Source organism: Oncorhynchus keta, unplaced genomic scaffold (genome assembly GCF_023373465.1).
Source record: "Oncorhynchus keta strain PuntledgeMale-10-30-2019 unplaced genomic scaffold, Oket_V2 Un_contig_2190_pilon_pilon, whole genome shotgun sequence".
Classification (NCBI taxonomy): domain Eukaryota; kingdom Metazoa; phylum Chordata; class Actinopteri; order Salmoniformes; family Salmonidae; genus Oncorhynchus; species Oncorhynchus keta.
This window is the reverse complement of record NW_026282667.1, coordinates 97,501-125,000: the sequence shown is the minus strand read 5'-3', so window position 1 is coordinate 125,000 and position 27,500 is coordinate 97,501. Positions and strand designations below refer to the sequence as shown.

The following is a 27,500-nucleotide window of genomic DNA, read 5'->3' as shown; positions in this document are numbered from 1 at the left end:
ATAAACCAGATATAATAAACCAGATATAAACAGATATAAACCAGATATAAACCAGATATAAACCAGTTATAAACAGATATAAACCAGTTATAAACAGATATAAACAGATATAAACCAGTTATAAACAGATATAAACAGATATAAACCAGTTATAAACAGATATAAACCAGATATAAACCAGATATAAACCAGATATAAACCAGATATAAACAGATATAACCAGTTATAAACAGATATAAACCAGTTATAAACAGATATAAACCAGATATAAACCAGATATAAACCAGTTATAAACCAGATATAAACCAGATATTAACCAGTTATAAACCAGATATAAACAGATATTAACCAGTTATAAACCAGATATAAACCAGATATAAACCAGATATAAACAGATATAAACAGTTATAAACCAGATATAAACAGATATAAACAGTTATAAACCAGATATAAACAGATATTAACCAGTTATAAACCAGATATAAACCAGATATAAACCAGATATAAACAGATATAAACAGTTCTAAACCAGATATAAACAGATATAAACAGTTATAAACCAGATATAAACAGATATAAACCAGATATTAACCAGTTATAAACCAGATATAAACCAGATATAAACCAGATATAAACAGATATAAACAGTTATAAACCAGATATAAACCAGATATAAACCAGATATAAACAGATATAAACCAGATATAAACAGTTATAAACCAGATATAAACCAGATATAAACCAGATATAAACCAGATATAAACCAGATATAAACCAGATATTAACCAGTTATAAACCAGATATAAACCAGATATAAACCAGATATAAACAGATATAAACAGATATAAACCAGATATAAACCAGATATAAACCAGATATAAACAGATATAAACAGTTATAAACCAGTTATAACCAGATATAAACCAGATATAAACAGATATAAACAGTTATAAACCAGATATAAACCAGATATAAACCAGATATAAACCAGATATAAACCAGTTATAAACCAGATATAAACCAGTTATAACCAGATATAAACCAGTTATAACCTGATATAAACCAGATATAAACAGATATAAACCAGATATAAACATATATAAACCAGATATAAACCAGTTATAAACCAGATATAAACCAGTTATAAACCAGATATAAACCAGATATAAACCAGATATAAACAGATATAAACCAGATATAAACCAGATATAAACCAGTTATAAACCAGATATAAACCAGATATAAACCAGATATAAACAGATATAAACCAGATATAAACCAGATATAAACCATTACATCTGCTTATGATTTCTGACGTATCAATGTATCTATGAACCAACCAACTAGTGAATCACCCAACCAACCAACCAGCCACCCACCCAACCAACCAGCTAACCACCCACCCAACCAACCAACCAGCCACCCACCCAACCAACCAGCTAACCACCCACCCAACCAACCAGCTAACCACCCAACCAACCAGCTAACCACCCACCCAACCAACCAGCTAACCACCCACCCAACCAACCAGCCACCCACCCAACCAACCAGCTAACCACCCACCCAACCAACCAGCTAACCACCCACCCAACCAACCAGCTAACCACCCACCCAACCAACCAACCAGCCACCCACCCAACCAACCAGCTAACCACCCACCCAACCAACCAACCAGCCACCCTCCCAACCAACCAGCTAACCACCCACCCAACCAACCAACCAGCCACCCACCCAACCAACCAGCTAACCACCCACCCAACCAACCAACCAACCAGCCACCCACCCAACCAACCAGCTAACCACCCACCCAGCCAGTATTCCGCTCTCACCCTGTGTGTGTCCAGCTGTTGTTGCACAGCAGGGACGTCGCCCCCTACTGGTGGTTCCTGCTCCAGCAGGTCAGTCTTCATCTGCAGCCAGGCTATCAGCTCCTGAAGGGTCATGTGTATCCTCTTCCATGGAGCCATTTCCCCTTCCAGGTGAGATCTACAACATACACATAGAAGCATAGATACAAGACCGGATCATAGATATTCCTATCTAAACTGGACCGTAGATATTCCTATCTAAACTGGACCGTAGATATTCCTATCTAAACTGGACCGTAGATATTCCTATCTAAACTGGACCGTAGATATTCCTATCTAAACTGGACCGTAGATATTCCTATCTAAACTGGACCGTAGATATTCCTATCTCAACTGGGCTGGATCGTAGATATTCCTATCTAAACTGGACCGTAGATATTCCTATCTAACCTAGACTGGATCATAGATATTCCTATCTAAACTGGACCGTAGATATTCCTATCTAACCTAGACTGGATCGTAGCTATTCCTATCTCAACTGGGCTGGATCGTAGATATTCCTATCTAACCTAGACTGGATCATAGATATTCCTATCTGAACTAGACTGGATCAAATATATTCCTATCTAAACTGGACTGGATCATATATATTCCTATCTAAACTAGACTGGATCAAATATATTCCTATCTAAACTGGACTGGATCGTAGATATTCTTATCTGAACTAGACTGGATCAAATATATTCCTATCTAACCTAGACTGGATCATAGATATTCCTATCTAAACTAAACTGGACTGTTGACCAGGGATGCTCAACCCTTCCTCCTGAGGAAGAAAGGTCCCGCAGGCGTTTGCTCCAACCCTACTCAGTCTAACACACCTGATTGTAGTAATTAGATGCTCATCCCGGACCTTGATTATCTGAACCAGGTGTGTAACAACAGGGATGGAGTGAAAACTTGCACCCTTTTGTCACCATGAATGAACACCTGGAGGCAGGCATGAGAAAGGGGGCTGGCCTGGTGTCTACCTCATACTCATGGTTTTGCTGCGGAGCTCGTCCCAGCGCTGGCCCATGTTGTCCAGGCGACTCTGTAGGAGTACGGCATCGTCTGAGCCGGTCAGAGACGTCACGATACGCTGACCATTCTCATCCAGAGAGTGGTACAGTTCTGTGTGGCCATCTATCTCCCCCTGAAGGTCCTACACACACACACACACACACACACACATGGAGCATGCACACACACACACACACACACACACACACACACACACACACACACACACACACACACACACACACACACACACACACACACACACACACACACACACACACACACACACACACACACACACACACACACACACACACACACACACACACACACACACACACACCGACACACACACACACACACACCGAGCATACACACACACACACACACACACACACACACACACACACACACACACACACACACACACACACACACACACACACACACACACACACACGTCCAATCATTAGTGGGTATCTATATAATTAGAATGTTCTGTGGTATATGCCTCTCTCTGAATGAGTTCGATGCATTTTGACCAGGAGTTAATGTATTATCAGTCTTATTAAAGCCTAGGAACCATTAGATTCATATCTATATATTATAATAATGATATATGTCCTCCTATAGAAGGAACCATTAGATTCATATCTATATATTATAATAATGATATATGTCCTCCTATAGAAGGAACCATTAGATTCATATCTATATATTATAATAATGATATATGTCCTCCTATAGAAGGAACCATTAGATTCATATCTATATATTATAATAATGATATCTGTCCTCCTATAGAAGGAACCATTAGATTCATATCTATATATTATAATAATGATATATGTCCTCCTATAGAAGGAACCATTAGATTCATATCTATATATTATAATAATGATATATGTCCTCCTATAGAAGGAACCATTAGATTCATATCTATATATTATAATAATGATATATGTCCTCCTATAGAAGGAACCATTAGATTCATATCTATATATTATAATAATGATATATGTCCTCCTATAGAAGGAACCATTAGATTCATATCTATATATTATAATAATGATATATGTCCTCCTATAGAAGGAACCATTAGGTTCATATCTATATATTATAATAATGATATATGTCCTCCTATAGAAGGAACCATTAGATTAATATCTATATATTATAATAATGATATATGTCCTCCTATAGAAGGAACCATTAGATTCATATCTATATATTATAATAATGATATATGTCCTCCTATAGAAGGAACCTTTAGATTCATATCTATATATTATAATAATGATATATGTCCTCCTATAGAAGGAACCTTTAGATTCATATCTACATATTATAATAATGATATATGTCCTCCTATAGAAGGAACCATTAGATTCATATCTATATATTATAATAATGATATATGTCCTCCTATAGAAGGAACCATTAGATTCATATCTATATATTATAATAATGATATATGTCCTCCTATAGAAGGAACCATTAGATTCATATCTATATATTATAATAATGATATATGTCCTCCTATAGAAGGAACCTTTAGATTAATATCTACATATTATAATAATGATATATGTCCTCCTATAGAAGGAACCATTAGATTCATATCTATATATTATAATAATGATATATGTCCTCCTATAGAAGGACCCATTAGATTAATATCTATATATTATAATAATGATATATGTCCTCCTTTAGAAGGAACCATTAGATTCATATCTATATATTATAATAATGATATATGTCCTCCTATAGAAGGAGCCATTAGAAGACTATATATTATAATAATGATGGATATGTCCAAACAGAGCAGCCGCTCTCTCAGCCTAATATTCTAGAATCCTAATGAATCCATTAGTCTTTCTCATTATTGTCATTAATGTCCTGCAGGTGAAAGAGCCAGGTTTTCCAGGTATTACCTGAGTCCCTTCTCCACTAGCTGGGTACATACTGTACATATTATGATGGGGAATGTCCAACCAACGCTCCCCACCTCACCATACACTCTTAGAAAACAACGTGCAACCTAGAACCTAAAAGGGTTCTTTGGCTGTCCCCATAGGAGAACCCTTTGAAGAACCCTTTTGGTTCCAGGTAGAACCATTTTCTACCTGGAACCAAAATGGTTCTACCTGGAACCAAAAAGGGTTCTCTGTTGGGGAATTCTGAAGAACCCTTTTGGAAAAAAATGTGTACTCTCAATCTAATGTTCTCTAATGATCATAATTAGTCCATTCCTTACCCCTGACTGTCATCATCAGATGCTGCAGGTCTAAGAGTCATGTGGCTGTGAGGTTTGATCTCAGAGAGGGCAGGATGACGTCACAGAATAGAAGACTACATAACAACCATTCATAGAATCTCCTTAGTAACCCCATGTGCCTCATTGACTTAATGCACATACCAAAACCACACAACAAGTTTCCTCACAGGAAAACATGAAGTTATTTGAATTTAAATGTAATTGACTGTAAATATACACGGAGTGTATAAAACATTAAGAACAGCCTTGATTCAGGCCTCCCGAGTGGCACAGTGGTCTAAGGCACTGCATCGCAGTGCTCGCTGTGCAACTAGAGATTCTGGGTTCGAGTCCAGGCTCTTGATACACGTGGGAAACTGTTGAGTGTGAAAAGCCCAGCAGCATTGCAGTTCTTGACACACTCTAACAAATGCGACTGGCACCTACTACCAAACCCTATTCAAAGTCACTTAAATATTTGGTCTTGCCCGTTAACCCTCTAAATGACACACATACACAATCCATGTTTCAATTGTCTCAAGACTTAAACATCCTTCTTTAACCTGTCTCCTCCTCTTCATCTACACTGATTGAAGTGGATCTAACAAGTGACATCAATAAGGGATCATAACCTGGTCAGTCTATGTCATGGAAAGAACAGGTGTTCTTAATGTTTTGTCCACTCAGTGTACAGGAACAACAAAGCCTACTGTATTAAATGGACCATTTCTGACCGTGGTTCATTCAAGTGAGCACTACGTCTGAAGTGACTGTCTTTCCCCAAATCCGAGACAGACGAGCAATGCAAGACAGAAGAATACGCAGACACAGGTTCAGTACTGGACAGAAGAATATACAGACACAGGTTCAGTACTGGACAGAAGAATACACAGACACAGGTTCAGTACTGGACAGAAGAATACACAGACACAGGTTCAGTACAGGACAGAAGAATACACAGACACAGGTTCAGTACTGGACAGAAGAATACACAGACACAGGTTCAGTACTGGACAGAAGAATACACAGACACAGGTTCAGTACTGGACAGAAGAATACACAGACACAGGTTCAGTACTGGAAGAATACAGAAGAGTACTGGACAGAAGAATACAGACACAGGTTCAGTACTGGACAGAAGAATACACAGACACAGGTTCAGTACTGGACAGAAGAATACAGACACAGGTTCAGTACTGGACAGAAGAATACACAGACACAGGTTCAGTACTGGACAGAAGAATACACAGACACAGGTTCAGTACTGTACACAGACACAGGTTCAGTACTGGACAGAAGAATACACGACACAGGTTCAGTACTGGACAGAAGAATACACAGACACAGGTTCAGTACTGGACAGAAGAATACACAGACACAGGTTCAGTACTGGACAGAAGAATACACAGACACAGGTTCAGTACTGGACAGAAGAATACACAGACACAGGTTCAGTACTGGACACACAGACACACAGGTTCAGTACTGGACAGAAGAATACACAGACACAGGTTCAGTACTGGACAGAAGAATACACAGACACAGTTCAGTACTGGACAGAAGAATACACAGACACAGGTTCAGTACTGGACAGAAGAATACACAGACACAGGTTCAGTACTGGACAGAAGAATACACAGACACAGGTTCAGTACTGGACAGAAGAATACACAGACACAGGTTCAGTACTGGACAGAAGAATACACAGACACAGGTTCAGTACTGGACAGAAGAATACACAGACACAGGTTCAGTACTGGACAGAAGAATACACAGACACACACTCAGTACTGGACAGAAGAATACACAGACACAGGTTCAGTACTGGACAGAAGAATACACAGACACAGGTTCAGTACTGGACAGAAGAATACACAGACACAGGTTCAGTACTGGACAGAAGAATACACAGACACAGGTTCAGTACTGGACAGAAGAATACACAGACACAGGTTCAGTACTGGACAGAAGAATACACAGACACAGGTTCAGTACTGGACAGAAGAATACACAGACACAGGTTCAGTACTGGACAGAAGAATACACAGACACAGGTTCAGTACTGGACAGAAGAATACACAGACACACTCAGTACTGGACAGAAGAATACACAGGTTCAGTACTGGACAGAAGAATACACAGACACACTCAGTACTGGACAGAAGAATACAGACACAGGTTCAGGACACTCAGTACTGGACAGAAGAATACACAGACACACGCTCAGTACTGGACAGAAACCCTTCCCAGTGACCAGTAAGTTGTAATCTCTAACCTGAACTTGGTAGGTTTTCCTGCGCAGCATATTATCCACTTAAGGCAACGCTTCACACAACTAAGAAAACATGTCTTGTGTCGCCAAACTCAATCAAGTGTAGATGCTTTCTGTGTTTGTTCGTGAGCTACAATGAGCACTATGCCTATGTGAGTGTGTGTGTGTGTGTGTGTGAGTGTCTGCTCGTGTGCATGTGTGTGAGGAAGAGGGAGAGACCCAATAGAATGAGGTACAGAAGGCTGGTTGATGTCCGACACACAGCGACTGTTGTTCACTGGGGGAGAGAGTGGAGAAAGTGGGCGACTACTGCTGCACAGAGGGTCAGAAATGTTCCCTTTCCAAACTCAGAACAGGCCTGTCTCTTCACAACCCACAATACAGTGTGAGTTGGGGAGGGGGGGTCCTGTCTTTGTACTCTCCTTGGAGTCTGGACCTTGTCTCGCCCCCCCAGCCAGGCCCAACATTCCTGTCTTACCAGCCGGGGTATTGAGGGGCACACATGGCAGGCAGGGTACCGAGGTACCGAGGACGAGAGACTGGGTCAGACTGCTGGCTGCTTTCTAGAACACACCACAAACCCTGCACATACTGTACTGACACCTCCCCCACCCTGAGACACTTCACAAACCCTGCACATACTGTACTGACACCTCCCCCACCCTGAGACATTTCACAAACCCTGCACATACTGTACTGACACCTCCCCCACCCTGAGACACTTCACAAACCCTGCACATACTGTACTGACACCTCCCCCACCCTGAGACACTTCACAAACCCTGCACATACTGTACTGACACCTCCCCACCCTGAGACACATACTCCCCCCCCACCCTGAGACACTTCACAAACCCTGCACATACTGTACTGACATACTGTACTCACCCCCCCCACCCTGAGACACTACACAAACCCTGCACATACTGTACTGTTTTCTGACACCTCCCCACAAACAAACCCTGCACATACTGTACTGACACCTCCCCCACCCTGAGACACTTCACAAACCCTGCACATACTGTACACACCTCCCCCACTGTACTGACACCTCCTGAGACACTTCACAAACCCTGCACTCCCCCACCCTGAAACCCTGCACATACTGTACCCTGACACACAAACCCTACACATACTGTACTGACACCTCCCCCACCCTGAGACACTTCACAAACCCTGCACATACTGTACTGACACCTCCCCCACCCTGAGACACTTCACAAACCCTGCACATACTGTACTGACACCTCCCCCACCCTGAGACACTTCACAAACCCTGCACATACTGTACTGACAACCCTGAGACACTTCACAAACCCTGCACATACTGTACTGACACCTCCCCCACCTGAGACACTTCTGACTGACACCTCCCCACCCTGAGACACTTCACAAACCCTGCACATACTGTACTGACACCTCCCCCACCCTGAGACACTTCACAAACCCTGCACATACTGTACTGACATCTCCCCCCACCCTGAGACACTTCACAAACCCTGCACATACTGTACTGACACCTCCCCCACCCTGAGACACTTCACAAACCCTGCACATACTGTACTGACACCTCCCCCACCCTGAGACACTTCAAAACCCTGACATACTGTACTCACATACTGTACTGACACCTCCCCCCACCCTGAGACACATCACAAACCCTGCACATACTGTACTGACATCTACACAAACCCTGCACATACTGTACTGACATCTCCCCCACCCTGAGACACTACACAAACCCTGCACATACTGTACTGACACCTCCCCCCCTGAGACCCTGAGACACTTACTGAACCCTGCACATACTGTACTGACACCTCCCCCCCCACCCTGAGACACTTCACAAACCCCCCTGCACATACTGTACTGACACCTCCCCCACCCTGAGACACTTCACAAACCCTGCACATACTGTACTGACACCTCCCCACCCTGAGACACTTCACAAACCCTGCACATACTGTACTGTACTGACACCTCACAAACCCTGCACATACTGACTGTACACCTGGAACCTAAAACCCTGCCCCCACCCTGAGACACTTCACACTAATGCCACTCCCCCAAGTGACTGACTCAACTGAAAGATGACTCAACAATTTGACTTTGTGAATTGAGTATGAAATTACTCTGGAACTAAGTCTATGAACTGATTCTGAACTGACACTATTAGTTGTTCTATGAGTTGACTCTAAGAACTGACTCTGAATTGACTCTGAATTGACTCTACAGTATCAACTTTGTGTGTGTGAGTACCTGGAACTGCCCCAGCAGGTGACTGACTCTACAGTATGAACTGAGTGTGAGTACCTGGAACTGCCCCAGCAGGTGACTGACTCTACAGTATGAACTGACTGAGTACCTGGAACTGCCCCAGCAGGTGACTGACTCTACAGTATGAACTGAGTGTGAGTACCTGGAACTGCCCCAGCAGGTGACTGACTCTACAGTATGAACTGACTGTGAGTACCTGGAACTGCCCCAGCAGGTGACTGACTCTACAGTATGAACTGAGTGTGAGTACCTGGAACTGCCCCAGCAGGTGACTGACTCTACAGTATGAACTGAGTGTGAGTACCTGGAACTGCCCCAGTGACTCTACAGTATGAACTGAGTGTGAGTACCTGGAACTGCCAGCAGGTGACTGACTCTACAGTATGAACTGAGTGTGAGTACCTGGAACTGCCCCAGCAGGTGACTGACTCTACAGTATGAACTGAGTGTGAGTACCTGGAACTGCCCCAGCAGGTGACTGACTCTACAGTATGAACTGAGTGTGAGTACCTGGAACTGCCCCAGCAGGTGACTGACTCTACAGTATGAACTGAGTGTGAGTACCTGGAACTGCCCCAGCAGGTGACTGACTCTACAGTATGAACTGAGTGTGAGTACCTGGAACTGCCCCAGCAGGTGACTGACTCTACAGTATGAACTGAGTGTGAGTACCTGGAACTGCCCCAGCAGGTGACTGACTCTACAGTATGAACTGAGTGTGAGTACCTGGAACTGCCCCAGCTGACCCTACAGTATGAACTGAGGTGTGGAACTGCCCCAGCAGGTGTCGTACAGCCTCAGGGTCTTCCAGCAGCCTCTCCTTGTGTGAGGCGTCCAGCAGGACGTTACAGGTGGTCTCTGCCTCCGTCAGCCAGTTGAGGAACTCCTTCAGGTCCAGGTAGAACTGCTGTAACAGCCTCAGAGCAGCTGACAGAGCCGCCTCACGGTCCCCAACACTACATCCACAAATAGGAACACATATACAGAAACTGTTGTTGGCACCGCTACACACACACACACAGGTCACAAGTTCAGAGGGCAAACTGGGGTCATACATCAGTGTTATGATGTGGCCTGTCACGGGGAAATTTAGTAGAACTAACAGTGAGGGTCAATGTGTGTGCGTGCATTCAGATGTACTGTGCATTGTGTGTGTGTTCAGGTGTACTGAGAGACAGCATGATGAAGTGCTTTCAGGAGCATGTGGGACTGATGCAAACTGACTGACTGACTGATTAACTGACTGATTAACTGAATGACTGACTGATTAACTGACTGATTAACTGACTGACTAACTGACTGAACTGACTGAACTGACTGACTGACTGATTAACTGACTGACTGACTGATTAACTGACTGATTAACTGAATGACTGACTGATTAACTGACTGACTGATTAACTGACTGACTGACTGTTTAACTGACTGACTGACTGATTAACTGACTGACTGGTTGACTGACTGACTGATTAACTGAATGACTGACTGATTAACTGACTGACTGACTGATTAACTGACTGACTGGTTGACTGACTGACTGATTAACTGAATGACTGACTGATTAACTGACTGACTGACTGATTAACTGACTGACTGGTTGACTGACTGACTGACTGATTAACTGAATGACTGACTGGTTAATTAACTGACTGACTGACCGACAGACTAACTGACTGACTGACTGGCTAACTGACTGACTGGTTGACTAACTGACTGACAGAATACCAGACTGACTGACTAAATAACTGGTTGACTAACTGACTGACTGACAGGCTGACTGACAGAATACCAGACTGACTGACTAAATAACTGACTGACTGACAGGCTAACCAACTGACTGACTAAATAACTGACTGGTTGACTGACTGACTGTCTGTCTAACTAACTGACTGACTGACAGAATACCAGACTGACTGACTAAATAACTGGTTGAGTAACTGACTAACTGACTGGTTGACTAACTGACTGGTTGTCTAACTGACTAACTGACTGGTTGACTAACTGACTAACTGACTGACTGGTTGACTAACTGACTGACTGGTTGACTAACTGACTGACTGGTTGACTAACTGACTGACAGAATACCAGACTGACTGACTAAATAACTGGTTGACTGACTGACTAAATAACTGGTTGACTGACTGGCTGACAGACTGACCAACTGACTGGTTGACTGACTGTCTGACTAACTAACTGACTGACTGACAGGCTGACTAACTAACTGAATAACTGACTGACTAACTGACTAAATAACTAACTGACTGGTTGACCAACTGACTGACAGAATAGCAGACTGACTAACTGACTAAATAACTGACTGACTGGTTGACCAACTGACTGACAGAATAGCAGACTGACTCACCGTTTGTTGATGTGCTCCCAGGTAACGTTCGTGGCGTCGGTCATCTGTGTGACCTTGTGTGTGTGGTCGGTAGAGTAAAGGGTTAAAAGCTTCCCTGCCAGGTCATTGGTCACGTCCACCTGACCCTGCCACTGGTGCAGCTCCTTCACAAACAGCTGTTGAGACCACAGAAAACAATTATAGATAAAGACATAAAATAACGATACAGAACAACCTACAGAACATCACCCTCATACACAGTAACAACCCTCTAATACACAGTAACAACCCTCTAATACACAGTAACAACCCTCTAATACACAGTAACAACCCTCTAATACACAGTAACAACCCTCTAATACACAGTAACAGCCCTCTAATACACAGTAACAACCCTCTAATACACAGTAACAACCCTCTAATACACAGTAACAACCCTCTAATACACAGTAACAACCCTCTAATACACAGTAACAACCCTCTAATACACAGTAACAACCCTCTAATACACAGTAACAACCCTCTAATACACAGTAACAACCCTCTAATACACAGTAACAACCCTCAATACACAGTAACAACCCTCTAATACACAGTAACAACCCTCTAATACACAGTAACAACCCTCTAATACACAGTAACAACCCTCTAATACACAGTAACAACCCTCTAATACACAGTAACAACCCTCTAATACACAGTAACAACCCTCTAATACACAGTAACAACCCTCTAATACACAGTAACAACCCTCTAATACACAGTAACAACCCTCTAATACACAGTAACAACCCTCATATAACAAGTAGAGACAGAGACCCTCTAAATACAGTACAGAACTCTACATACAGAACAGACCCTCTAAATACACAGTAACAACCCTCTAGTGGCCCAGAGGAAGCCGAGACAGAGACCCTCTAAATATACAGCTCTGATACAGAACATCACCCTCATACACAGTAACAATCTAGGAAGCAGAGACAGAGACCCTCTAAATATACAGCTCTGATACAGAACATCACCCTCATACACAGTAACAACCCTCTAGTGGCCCAGAGGAAGCAGAGACAGAGACCCTCTAAATATACACTCTGATACAGAACATCACCCTCATACACAGTAACAACCCTCTAGTGGCCCAGAGGAAGCAGAGACCCCTCTAAATATACAGCTCTGATACAGAACATCACCCTCATACACAGTAACAATATAGGAAGCAGAGACAGAGACCCTCTAAATATACAGCTCTGATACAGAACATCACCCTCATACACAGTAACAACCCTCTAGTGGCCCAGAGGAAGCAGAGACCCTCTAAATACAGTCCGAGACAGAGACCCTAGAACATCACCCTCATACACAGGTGGCCCAGAGGAAGCCGACAGCTCTGATACACAGTAACATCACCCTCATACACAGTAACAACCCTCTAGTGGCCCAGAGGAGAGCAGATACCCTCTCACCCTCATAACAGTAACAACCCTATGGCCCACAGCCCCTCTAATACAGAACATCACCCTCATACACAGTAACAACCCTCTAGTGGCCCAGAGGACAGAGACCCTCTAAATATACAGCTCTGATTGGAACATCACCCTCAACACAGTTTACAGTTGTAACCTAACAACACCTGACTCAACAAATGAAGAACCCAGGATGGAAGAACATTCAAATATCAGTCTGTTCCATCAACTCAGACTAGAGGGACCCTCAGTAGCAACACAGGGACTGTACTAGAGACCCTCATAGCAACACAGAGACTGTACTAGAGGGAATCACCCTCAACACAGGGACTGTACTAGAACCCTCATAGTGGCCAGGGACTGTACTAGGGACCTCTAGGGAGTCATAGACACCTCTACAGGGACTGTACTAGAGGGAATCATAGCAACACAGGGACTGTACTAAGGGAGTCATCAACACAGGGCAACACAGGGACTGTACTAGGGGAGTCATGGAAGAACATTCATACTGTACTAGAGGGAGTCATAACACAGGGACTGTACTAGAGGGAGTCATAGCAACACAGGGACTGTACTAGAGGGAATCATAGCAACACAGGGACTGTACTAGAGGGAGTCATAGCAACACAGGGACTGTACTAGAGGGAGTCATAGCAACACAGGGACTGTACTAGAGGGAATCATAGCAACACAGGGACTGTACTAGAGGGAATCATAGCAACACAGGGACTGTACTAGAGGGAGTCATAGCAACACAGGGACTGTACTAGAGGGAGTCATAGCAACACAGGGACTGTACTAGAGGGAATCATAGCAACACAGGGACTGTACTAGAGGGAGTCATAGCAACACAGGGACTGTACTAGAGGGAGTCATAGCAACACAGGGACTGTACTAGAACACAGGGAATCATAGCAACACAGGGACTGTACTAGAGGGAGTCATAGCAACACAGGGACTGTACTAGAGGGAGTCATAGCAACACAGGGACTGTACTAGAGGGAGTCATAGCAACACAGGGACTGTACTAGAGGGAGTCATAGCAACACAGGGACTGTACTAGAGGGAGTCATAGCAACACAGGGACTGTACTAGAGGGAGTCATAGCAACACAGGGACTGTACTAGATGGAGTCATAGCAACACAGGGACTGTACTAGAGGGAGTCATAGCAACACAGGGACTGTACTAGAGGGAGTCATAGCAACACAGGGACTGTACTAGAGGGAGTCATAGCAACACAGGGACTGTACTAGAGGGAATCATAGCAACACAGGGACTGTACTAGAGGGAGTCATAGCAACACAGGGACTGTACTAGAGGAGTCATAGCAACACAGGGACTGTAACTGATTCCTGGAAACGTTGCTGACAGTGACTGTACTAACAGGGCCTGTTGTAATATTCAGTATTCCAGGGACTGCTACTCTAGTCTCATTACATTCTCATCCTGTTATACTGTAGTGAGGGATTCCTCATCTAGGGACCTTATCAGAGGACGCCTCAACACAGGGACTTTACACTTATTACCTTCCTGGAATCATCTCCAGTGCAACATGCTCAGGGACTGTACTGTGTGGGTGTGTCATGTGTGTGTGTGGGACTGTACTAGAGGTCATAGCAACACAGGGACTGTACTAGAGGTGTGTCATAGCGTGCGTGCGTGCAGGGACTGTACTAGAGGGTTGCAATCTGGGACTGTACTCTTCAATATTTACATAGCAATTGGCCACTATTCTAGATAAATCTCAGCCCTGGTGTTAGTCTAGCAACAGAGGGACTGTTTGCTGATGACCTATGCCTGCTGACACCCACAGCACATGGCCTACAGTCAGAGCCTGGACTGTACTAGAGGGAGTCATAGCAACACAGGGACTGTACTAAACCCCCAAGCACATAGCAACACAGGGACTGTACCTGCTAGAGCAGTCACATGCAACCTGGGCTGTAAACCCCCCAGAGGGACATAGCCTACAGCAGGGACTGTACTAGAGGGAATCATAGCAACCAGGGACTGTACTAGAGGGAGCATAGGCAACACAGGGACTGTACTAGAGGGTACATAGCAACACAGGGACTGTACTAGAGGGAGCACATGGCAACACAGGGACTGTACCTAGAGCAGTCATAGCAACACAGGGACTGTATGCAGAGTGATTACTAGAGGGAATGTAAACACAGGGACTGGGAACAGAGGAATCATAGCAACACATTGGGAATGTAAACCAGGTGTACAGGGAACAGAGCAATACATGGACTGTACTGAGGGACCGTCATACCAACACAGGGACTGTACTAGGAGGAGTCATGACAACACAGGGACTGTACTACAATTACTTAGGTTTAAAAATAAGCACAACTGACATGAGGCAGTGAATGAGCTGAGAGAGTCAGCAACACAGGGATTCTGTTAACATGATTCCTGGAAATACCTATTAAGCAGTGTGGCTAAAACTAATTGGGCCTGTTGTAACAATTGCAGTATTCCAGGCTTTGCTACTCTAGGGGTCCATTTGCAAAACATTTTCATCCTGGGACAAACTGTAGTGATGCAGAGTTCATCTAGTTCTTATGTCAGAGAAAACTACATACAATGCATTACACAATTACCTTCCTGGAATCATCTCACTCAAAAAAGCACATTCAGTTTTGTGAAACATCTAAAATACAGTGACCCCCTGTCATATCATTACAAAGCCCTGCAATACCAAGAGCTGAGCAAAGAAAAGAGTCTCCTCATCCAGCTGGTCCTGAGTTCACAAACCTGTTCTAATAACATACTGAAGCCTCAGTCCCCTCATCCAGCTGGCCCTGAGTTCACAAACCTGTTCTACTAACATACTGAAGCCTCAGTCCCCTCATCCAGCTGGTCCTGAGTTCACAAACCTGTTCTACTAACATACTGAAGCCTCAGTCCCCTCATCCCTGGTCCTGAGTTCACACACCTGTTCTACTAACTGATGACCAAGCCTCAGTCCCCCATCCAGCTGGTCCTGAGTTCACAAAACTGTTCTACTAACATACTGAGCCTCAGTCCCCTCATCCAGCTGGTCCTGGCAGTTCAAACCCTGTTCTACTAACATACTGAAGCCTCAGTCCCCTCATCCAGCTGGTCCTGAGTTCACAAAACTGTTCTACTAAGTTCAGTACTGCCAAAGACAGGCTCAGGAGCACAGCCTTGCCATTGAGAAGGGTAGACACAATGACATGGCCTACAGCAGAGCCTGGACCTGCTAGAGCAGTACTGCCAGTCCTTAGTACCTGGCAGTAAACCCCACAGCACCTGGCATCCAGCTGGTCCTGGTTCTGCAAAACTGTTCTACTAACATACTGAAGCCTCAGTCCCTCATCCAGCTGGTCCCCCACAAACCTGTTCTACTAACATACTGAAGCCTCAGTCCCCTCATCCAGCTGGTCCTGAGTTCACAAACCTGTTCTACTAACATACTGAAGCCTCAGTCCCCTCATCCAGCTGGTCCTGAGTTCACAAAACTGTTCTACTAACATACTGAAGCCTCAGTCCCCTCATCCAGCTGGTCCTGAGTTCACAAACCTGTTCTACTAACATACTGAAGCCTCAGTCCCCTCATCCAGCTGGTCCTGAGTTCACAAACCTGTTCTACTAACATACTGAAGCCTCAGTCCCCTCATCCAGCTGGTCCTGAGTTCACAAAACTGTTCTACTAACATACTGAAGCCTCAGGACCAGAACATCCAATCAATCAGAATAAACCAAATTACAACACAGTCAAAACAAAACTACATTGCTCACTGGGAAACACAAGCCCAAACACAAATCAAAATGCAGTGCTATCTGGCCCTAAATGGACAGTACACCGTGGCTAACTATTTGACCATGGTTACTGATCAAAACCTTAGAAAAACCTTGCCAAAGTACAGGCTCAGTGAGCACAGCCTTGCCATTGAGAAGGGTAGACACAGGAAAACCTGGCTCCCTGTAGGAGGAAACCTGGCTCCCTGTAGAGGAAAGGCTGTGCAACCACTGCACCACAGCAGAACCTGGCTCCCTGTAGAGGAACCACTGGCAGAACCTGGCTCCTGTAGAGGAAAGGCCACTGCACCACAGCAGAACCTGGCTCCCTATAGAGGAAAGGCTGTCCAACCACTGCACCACAGCAGAACCTGGCTCCCTATAGAGGAAAGGCTGTCCAGAGCTGCATTTCCTGACAAAATGTAAAAAATATAAAACAATTAGAGAGTGTCATTTTCTCAAATTTGAAACCCTTATTCAAGGTTTGAAAGACCTCTCTGATGAGGATAGGCTACCCGTCCTGTTGGGGGAGGACGCAGAGAGCTGTGGGTTGGCAGCGCACTACATTGCTGTCTGCCACCAATCAACCTGCACAAGTCCTCTATGCTTATTGTTACTGTTCAATGTCTGGTTGTTTTGACCCTTGGTTAGTGTTACTGTTCAATGTCTGGTTGTTTTGACCCTTGGTTAGTGTTACTGTTCAATGTCTGGTTGTTTTGACCCTTGGTTATTGTTACTGTTCAATGTCTGGTTGTTTTGACCCTTGGTTATTGTTACTGTTCAATGTCTGGTTGTTTTGACCCTTGGTTATTTACTGTTCAATGTCTGGTTGTTTTGACCCTTGTTATTGTTACTGTTCAATGTCTGGTTGTTTTGACCCTTGGTTAGTGTTACTGTTCAATGTCTGGTTGTTTTGACCCTTGGTTATTGTTACTGTTCAATGTCTGGTTGTTTTGACCCTTGGTTAGTTTACTGTTCAATGTCTGGTTGTTTTGACCCTTGGTTATTGTTACTGTTCAATGTCTGGTTGTTTTGACCCTTGTTATTGTTACTGTTCAATGTCTGGTTGTTTTGACCCTTAGTTAGTGTTACTGTTCAATGTCTGGTTGTTTTGACCCTTAGTTAGTGTTACTGTTCAATGTCTGGTTGTTTTGACCCTTAGTTAGTGTTACTGTTCAATGTCTGGTTGTTTTGACCCTTGGTTATTGTTACTGTTCAATGTCTGGTTGTTTTGACCCTTGGTTAGTGTTACTGTTCAATGTCTGGTTGTTTTGACCCTTGGTTATTGTTACTGTTCAATGTCTGGTTGTTTTGACCCTTGGTTAGTGTTACAGTTCAATGTCTGGTTGTTTTGACCCTTGGTTATTGTTACTGTTCAATGTCTGGTTGTTTTGACCCTTGGTTATTGTTACTGTTCAATGTCTGGTTGTTTTGACCCTTGGTTATTGTTACTGTTCAATGTCTGGTTGTTTTGACCCGTGGTTATTGTTACTGTTCAATGTCTGGTTGTTTTGACCCTTGGTTAGTGTTACTGTTCAATGTCTGGTTGTTTTGACCCTTGGTTAGTGTTACTGTTCAATGTCTGGTTGTTTTGACCCTTGGTTATTGTTACTGTTCAATGTCTGGTTGTTTTGACCCTTGGTTATTGTTACTGTTCAATGTCTGGTTGTTTTGACCCTTGGTTATTGTTACTGTTCAATGTCTGGTTGTTTTGACCCTTGGTTAGTGTTACTGTTCAATGTCTGGTTGTTTTGACCCTTGGTTAGTGTTACTGTTCAATGTCTGGTTGTTTTGACCCTTGGTTAGTGTTACTGTTCAATGTCTGGTTGTTTTGACCCTTGGTTATTGTTACTGTTCAATGTCTGGTTGTTTTGACCCTTGGTTAGTGTTACTGTTCAATGTCTGGTTGTTTTGACCCTTGGTTAGTGTTACTGTTCAATGTCTGGTTGTTTTGACCCTTGGTTAGTGTTACTGTTCAATGTCTGGTTGTTTTGACCCTTGGTTAGTGTTACTGTTCAATGTCTGGTTGTTTTGACCCTTGGTTATTGTTACTGTTCAATGTCTGGTTGTTTTGACCCTTGGTTAGTGTTACTGTTCAATGTCTGGTTGTTTTGACCCTTGGTTAGTGTTACTGTTCAATGTCTGGTTGTTTTGACCCTTGGTTAGTGTTACTGTTCAATGTCTGGTTGTTTTGACCCTTGGTTAGTGTTACTGTTCAATGTCTGGTTGTTTTGACCCTTGGTTAGTGTTACTGTTCAATGTCTGGTTGTTTTGACCCTTGGTTAGTGTTACTGTCGTCCCGTTGACAATGTAGATTCCTATTATCTTCATATTGTAAATATCCAAAGTAAGTTTTGGCAACATGTACATTGTTACGTCATGCCAATAAAGCACACTGAATTGAGAGAGAGAGAGAGAGAGAGAGAGAGAGAGAGAGAGAGAGAGGGGGAGAGAGAGAGAGAGGGGTAGAGAGAGAGAGAGGGGGAGAGAGAGAGAGGGGTAGAGAGAGAGAGGGGGTAGAGAGTGTATGTGTGTGTTTGTGCACATATGTGTGTGCGTATGTGTGTGTTTGTGTGTGCATGTGTGTAACCTTGAGGTCAGTGTTTTGCTTCTTCAGAGCATCCATGGTGTAGGAAATATCCTGCCACGACTCCAGCTTGTCATTGGCTCGTTTGATGAGAGGTTCAACCTCCTTCCTGGCGTCCAACCAATCAGAGGAGTCCTGCAGCATGTTTTGTAGCTGTTGATGTCTATCAGCCAGTCTGCCCTGTGACTCTTCCCAGTGGGTCTGCAACCTGTCAACTACACACACACACACACACACACACACACACACACACACACACACACACACACACACACACACACACACACACACACACACACACACACACACACACACACACACACACACACACTGAGTGAGATCGACTACAACCTACCTGATCAACAAATCTCCCTGCATCCAAAATCCCTAGTCATTATCATTAGTACATCAGTTAGTTTGTTCAGTCAGCGAAACAAGGTTGAAACAAGGTTCTCTAACAGGCCATACTGATAGTTTGTGGTTATTAATGGAGTCATTGATGAGTTTGTGTTTAGTAATAACAGTTTGTGGTCAGTTTGTGGCCGTTTGCCGTCAGTTTGTGGTCAGTTTGTGGTCAGTTTGTGGTCAGTTTGTGGTCAGTTTGTGGTCAGTTTGTGGTCCGTTTGTGGTCCGTTTGAGGTCAGTTTGGGGCCGTTTGCCGTCAGTTTGTGGTCAATTTGCGGTCAGTTTGTGGTCTGTTTGTGGTCAGTTTGTGGTCAGTTTGTGGTCAGATCATTGGTGATAGTTGGTCAGTTTGGGGCCGTTTGCCGTCAGTTTGTGGTCAGTTTGTGGTCAGTTTGTGGTCAGTTTGTGGTCAGTTTGTGGACCGTTTGTGGTCCGTTTGAGGTCAGTTTGTGGGCCGTTTGCCGTCAGTTTGTGGTCAGTTTGTGTCAGTTTGTGGTTTTGTTCTTCAGGTTCTGGGTCAGTTTGACCCTCCAGCTGGGGTTTGCCGTCCAGTTTGTGGTCCCCCAGTTTGACAGGTCAAGACGGACAGTTTGTGGTCAATATCTGGATGGTCAGTTTGTGGTCAGTTTGTGGTCCGTTTGCAGTCATGTATTTGAGCCATAGTATTTAATGGTTGTGGTTGGCGTACTGCGGTCGGTGAGTGCTGATCTCGTGTCTCCTGGTTGTTGGTTTTGTTCTTCAGGTTCTGGGCTGCAGTCAGCCTGATCCCTCCAGCTGGGGGTCCTCTCCTAGTATCCATGTCCCCCTGCTCCCAGACAGCAAGACAGAGACAGAACATTTCAATGAATATCTGGATGGCAAGTATTTACAACTATTTGAGCCATGTATTTAAGCCATGTATTTGAGCCATGTATTTAAGCCATGTATTTGAGCCATGTATTTGAGCCATGTATTTGAGCCATGTATTTGAGCCATGTATTTGAGCCATGTATGTGAGCCATGTATTTGAGCCATGTATTTGAGCCATGTAGTGAGCCATGTATTCTGAAGCCATGATCCCAGATCCATAGTATCTGAGCCATGTATTCATGATGCCTAAAAGTATTTGATCCAGATCAGCACTAGGATCTGGTCCTTTCTAGTATTCATTTGATCTAAAGGCAAACCTGATCCCAGATTTAAGCACTAGGATCTGAGCTCTCTAGTGTTCATTATGATCTAAAAGGCTAACCTGATCCCAGATCAGCACTAGGATCTGGTTCTCAAAGTATTCATTATGATCTAAAAGTTCCTGATCCCAGATCAGCACTAGGATCTGGTCCTGTAATCATAGTATTCATTATGATCTAAAACGCAAACCTGATCCCAGATCAGCACTAGGATCTGGTCCTCTCTCTAGTATTCATTATAATCTAAAAGGCAAACCTGATCCCAGATCAGCACTAGGATCTGGTCCTCTCTCAAGTATTCATTATGATCTAAAGGCAACCTGATCCCAGATCAGCACTAGGATCTGGTCCTCTCTCTAGTATTCATTATGATCTAAAAGGCAAACCTGATCCCAGATCAGCACTCCTGCTCTGAGACTCTTTATGAATACAGGCCAGGGTCTCAGCGGCTAAATGGAGTCTCTCACACTCTGTGACACACTGGTTGACCCCTGACCTTGGTCTTGACGATCATGTGGTTGATGTCGTCCAGGTCGGCCACGGTCACCCTCTGTGTCTGTACCATCTGATCCAGCAGGGATAGCCAATCAGAGAGCTCTGCCCAGGCCTTGTTGAACTGAGCCAGGGCTGGGCGTCTCCCTGGAGGGTCTCAACTGGAGGGGGCAGCGTGATACAATCAGTAGCCATTCGGTCTCACACACACACACACACACACACACACACACACACACACACACACACACACACACACACACACACACACACACACACACACACACACACACACACACACACACACACACACACACACACACACACACACACACATCACACACCATGTGTATGTGACAAATACAATTTGATTTGACACACACACACACACACACACACACACACACACACCATTAACATCTGCTTTAACCATGTGTATTTTTGACAAATACAACTTTGATTTGACACACACACACACACACTTCACACCATTAACATCTGCTAACCATGTCTTTCATTTGACAAATACAAGAAAAGTAAGTTGATTCACCAGTGACCTTTTTCTCCCACACACACACACACACACACACAAAGATTCATTGACACCTCACACACATGGATGGATGGATGGATGGATGGATGGATGGATGGATGGATGGATGGATGGATGGATGGGTGGATGGATGGACACATGGATGGATGGGTGGATGGGTGGATGGATGGGTGGATGGATGGGTCATCTGGATGGGTGGATGGATGGTGGTTTGGATGGATGGATCTTTGGGTGGATGGATGGATGGATGGGTGGAGTCTCTCTCTGTGGGTGGATGGATGGGTCATTTGCCCCTGGAATGGATGGGTCCAATCATCATGGATCAGACTGTGGTACTTCTCCTTGGATGGATGGTTGGCTGGGAGGGTGGATGTGGATGGGTGGATGGATGGGTGGAGCTCCTGGCCCTGGATGGGTGGATGGGTGGAATGGACCCCTCCACCTCAGGCTTCTTGACCTGGACTTCATCTATGAGGATGGGTGGAAACATCACAAACCATTCCAAAACAATGAAACTGGATGGGTGGATGGATCTCAATGGATGGATGGTCTTTCAGAGATTCCTCCCGGATCTTCTGGATGGATAACCTCCTTTTCCAGCTGGAAGAAAAGTATGGGTGGATGGGTCTGGATGGTCCCTCACCATGTGACCTGGATTTTTTCTGGATGGATGGGTGGATTTTGGAGAAGGGTGGATGGGTGGATGGATGGATGGATGGATGGATGGATGGGTGGATGGATGGATGGATGGATGGATGGATGGAAATGGATGGATGGATGGATGATGGGTGGATGGATGGCCTTGGATGGATGGATGGATGGATGGATGGATGGGTGGATGGATGGGTGGATGGATGGATGGATGGATGGATGGATGGATGGATGGATGGGTGGATGGATGTGGATGGATGGGTGGGTGGATGGATGGATGGATGGATGTGGATGGATGGATGGATGGATGGATGGATGGATGGATGGGTGGATGGATGGATGGATGGATGGATGGGGGTGGATGGGTGGATGGGGGTGGATGGATGGATGGGTGGATGGGTGGATGGGTGGATGGATGGATGGATGGATGGATGGATGGATGGATGGATGGATGGACAATGGATGGATGGATGGATGGATGGATGATGGATGGATGACAGGATGGATTGGATGGGTGGATGGGTGGATGGATGGGTGGATGGGTTCGATGGATGGATGGATGGATGGATGGATGGGTGGATGGATGGATGGATGGATGGGTGGATGGATGGGTGGATGGATGGATGGATGGAGGGTTTTCCTCTAGGATGGATGGTCCTGGTGGTTGAGGGATGGATGGATGGATGGATGGATAAGGATGGATGGGTGGATCCTGGATGGATGTGGAGACAGCTGGATGGATGGAGCAAGCTCTCAATCTGCTTCTGCTTCTGGAGGGACAGGCAGGTCTTTGAGACACCTTGTCAGGGTTTTCCTCTAGGGAGGAGGGAGAGGAAGGACCTCCTTCAGCAAGCTGTTTTTCTCAATGGTAGGGGAGGAGGAAGGACCCGAGTGTTTTCAATGGTAGGGAGGAGGAAGGACCCGAGTGTTTTCAATGGTAGGGAGGAGGAAGGCACATCCAGGAATATTATATTGAAGGAAAACAGGAACTTAATATGAAGCAGGATACAGTCCACTCACACACACAGTACAAAGGTCTCCCACAGGGAGGAGGGACAGGCCCCGAGTTGGGGGCCATTTTAGTTGAATTACAAGAGCATTTCCAATGGTAGGAGGGAATATACAGAACACTTGATCATACACTAAAAAACACAACACATGAACCCAACATTAAGTTCAAAAATAGACTACTCCTACACACAAGTTGAAATACAGATATCGAGTAGTCAATATTCATGTTCAACATCCAACTGATCTTATCCACGTAAAGGACAGAACCTCCTCCTTAGAAAGGGATACTAACCTGTACCCAGCGTGTGTTGATCATCTGCATTTCCTTCTGTTGGTCAGCAGGGAGGGGAATGGTGCCGGTCCTCGTGTTGATGGTGTCCACATTGCTCTGTCTGGCTGGTAGCTCCAACACACGAGCCTGCACACGCACGCACGCACGCACACACACACGCACGCACGCACGCACGCACGCACGCACGCAAACACGCACACACGCACACACACACACACACACACACACACACACACACACACACACACACACACACACACACACACACACACACACACACACACACACACACACACACACACACACACACGTGTTTGAACATAGACAATCTCCAAATACAGATCATAAATGAAATAATAACGGATCAATGATGTGGCCAGTGGGACACAGGGGTATGCAGCTCTGGGGACCTTTACAACCTGTGTCCACAGTAATCTAGACTAGGAGACAGACTAGTGAGAGATGTCCTCTGGCCAGTAATCTAGACTAGGAGACAGACTAGTGAGAGATGTTCTCTGGCCAGTAATCTAGACTAGGAGACAGACTAGTGAGAGATGTCCTCTGGCCAGTAATCTAGACTAGGAGACAGACTAGTGAGAGATGTCCTCCCAGTGAGCCACCTTTAGGGTAATCTAGACTAGGAGACAGACTAGTGAGAGATGTCCTCTGGCCAGTAATATAGACTAGGAGACAGACTAGTGAGAGATGTCCTCTGGCCAGTAATCTAGACTAGGAGACAGACTAGTGAGAGATGTCCTCTGGCCAGACTGAGACAGACTAGTGAAGATGTTCCACAGTAATCTAGACTAGGAGACAGACTAGTGAGAGATGTTCCTCTGGCCAGTAATATAGACTAGGAGACAGACTAGTGAGAGATGTTCCCTGGCCAGTAATCTAGACTAGGGGACAGACTAGTGAGAGATGTTCCCTGGCCAGTAATCTAGACTAGGGGACAGACTAGTGAGAGATGTCCTCTGGCCAGTAATCTAGACTAGGGGACAGACTAGTGAGAGATGTTCCCTGGCCAGTAATCTAGACTAGGGGACAGACTAGTTGTTGTTGTTCCCTGGCCAGTAATTTAGACTAGGGACAGACTAGTGAGTGATCTCCTCTGGCCAGTAATCTAGACCTCAGGAGACAGACTAGTGAACTCCCCATGTTCCTGCTGGCCAGTAATATAGACTAGGAGACAGACTAGTGAGAGATGTTCCCTGGCCAGTAATCTAGACTAGGAGACAGACTAGTGAGACATGTTCTCAATGGCCAGTAATAGTAGACTGCAGGAGACAGACTAGTGAGACATGTTTCCTGGCCAGTAATATAGACTAGGAGACAGACTAGTGAGAGATGTTCCCTGGCCAGTAATATAGACTAGGGGACAGACTAGTGAGAGATGTCCTCTGGCCAGTAATCTAGACACACTAGGAGACAGACTAGTGAGAGATGTTCCCTGGCCAGTAATACTAGACTAGGTAGACAGACTAGTGAGAGATGTTCCCTGGCCAGTAATCTAGACTGGGACAGACTAGTGAGAGACATCCTCTGGCCAGTAATATAGACTAGGGACAGACTACTGGTAGAGATGTCCTCTGGCCAGTAATATAGACTAGGGGACAGACTAGTGAGAGATGTCCTCTGGCCAGTAATCTAGACATAGGGGACACTGGTACTAGTGAGAGATGTCCTCTGGCCAGTAATATAGACTAGGAGACAGACTACACAGAGACACACACACACACACACACACCTCCTCTTCCTCTCTGGCTCAGGGTGATATTCAGAGCGTGTGTTGGGGTGAGCTGACTAGCCTGAGAGCTGTCCTCCTGGCCTGACCAATGATCTCCTTCCCTGCAGCGTTCAGCCCTGCCACACGACCCCTGGGAGACGCTCTCCTGCAGCTAATGATAGACTAGGGACAGACTAGGGCAAGATGTCATACCATGTTAATATAGACTACAAGCACAGACTAGTGAGCAGATGTTCCTCTGGCCAGTAATATAGACTATGACACGCACACACACACACAGTTTTTGCATTGTTGAGCAGGTTTTCAGACAACTAGTGACAGCATGTTGATGTTCATGTTGTCATGTTGTCTGTTGTCATCCTGGTACTGTCAACAGGAAACTGTTTTATTAAACTGTTTAGCTGACAGACTGTTGTCATGAGATTGTCATCCTGGCAAGTAGGAAACTAGTTTTATTAGACTGTTTAGCTGACACAGCATGTTGTCATGTTGTCATGTTGTCATGTTGTCATCCTGTTGTCAACAGGAAACTGTTTTATTAAATGTTTAGCTGACACAGCATGTTGTCATGTTGTCATGTTGTCATGTTGTCAGTGTCATCCTGTTGTCAACAGTAAACTGATTAAACTGTTTAACAGCTGACAGACTGCCATGTTGTCATGTTGTCATCCTGTTGTCAACAGAAACTGACTAAACGGGACAGACTGTTGTCATGTTGTCATGTTGTCATGTTGTCATCCTGTTGTCAACAGTAAATTAGTTTTACTAAACATGTTGTTTTGTCACAGACATGTTGTCAGCATGTTGTCATGTTGTCATCCTGTTGTCAACAGGAAACTGTTTTATTAAACAGTTTAGCTGACACAGCATGTTGTCATGTTGTCATGTTATCATCCTGTTGTCAACAGGAAACTGTTTTATTAAACGGTTTTAGACTGAGACAGACTATGTTGTCATGTTCCCTGGCCAGTTTAGCTTTAGACACAGACATGTTGTCATGTTGTCATCCTGTTGCAACAGTAATAAACTGTTTTATTACAGACTAGTGACACAGCATGTTGTCATGTTGTCATCCTGTTGTCATAGTTTCATCCCTACTGCTTAGGAGACAGACTGTTGTTGTCAATGTTAATCCGTGCTTCTGTGGCCTTGTCCTTCCTCCACAAACGTTTTACTGACACAGCATGTTGTCATGTTGTCATCTGTTGTCAACAGGAAACTGTTTTATTAAACGGTTTAGCTGACACAGCATGTTGTCATGTTGTCATCCAGCCAGGACAGGAAACTCCCCCATGTAAACGGTTTAGCTGCCCCATGTTGCATGTTGTCATGTTGTCATC

At 44.6% G+C, this 27,500-nt stretch overlaps 1 protein-coding gene across 3 annotated transcripts in view; it reads right to left on the bottom strand.

Annotated features, from left to right (window-relative positions):
• The window catches only part of LOC118382081 (dystrophin-like), a 106,285-nt gene extending 85,347 nt beyond the window's left edge, over positions 1 to 20,938 (bottom strand). For 2 of the 3 annotated variants that reach the window (XM_052505018.1, XM_052505019.1), the window contains exons 1-6: positions 20,934 to 20,938; positions 19,844 to 20,055; positions 12,042 to 12,196; positions 10,448 to 10,635; positions 2,840 to 3,014; positions 1,830 to 1,986 (exon numbers count right to left, since the gene is read on the bottom strand). In XM_052505018.1, coding sequence (XP_052360978.1) covers positions 1,830 to 1,986; positions 2,840 to 3,014; positions 10,448 to 10,635; positions 12,042 to 12,196; positions 19,844 to 19,984 — 816 coding nt within the window. In that variant the 5' untranslated portion in view covers positions 19,985 to 20,055; positions 20,934 to 20,938. Of the gene's footprint in view, positions 1 to 1,829; positions 1,987 to 2,839; positions 3,015 to 7,405; positions 7,556 to 10,447; positions 10,636 to 12,041; positions 12,197 to 19,843; positions 20,056 to 20,933 lie in introns of those variants that run through there. The other variant, XM_052505020.1, reaches the window with a different exon arrangement.
• Positions 20,939 to 27,500: the final 6,562 nt, after the last annotated feature.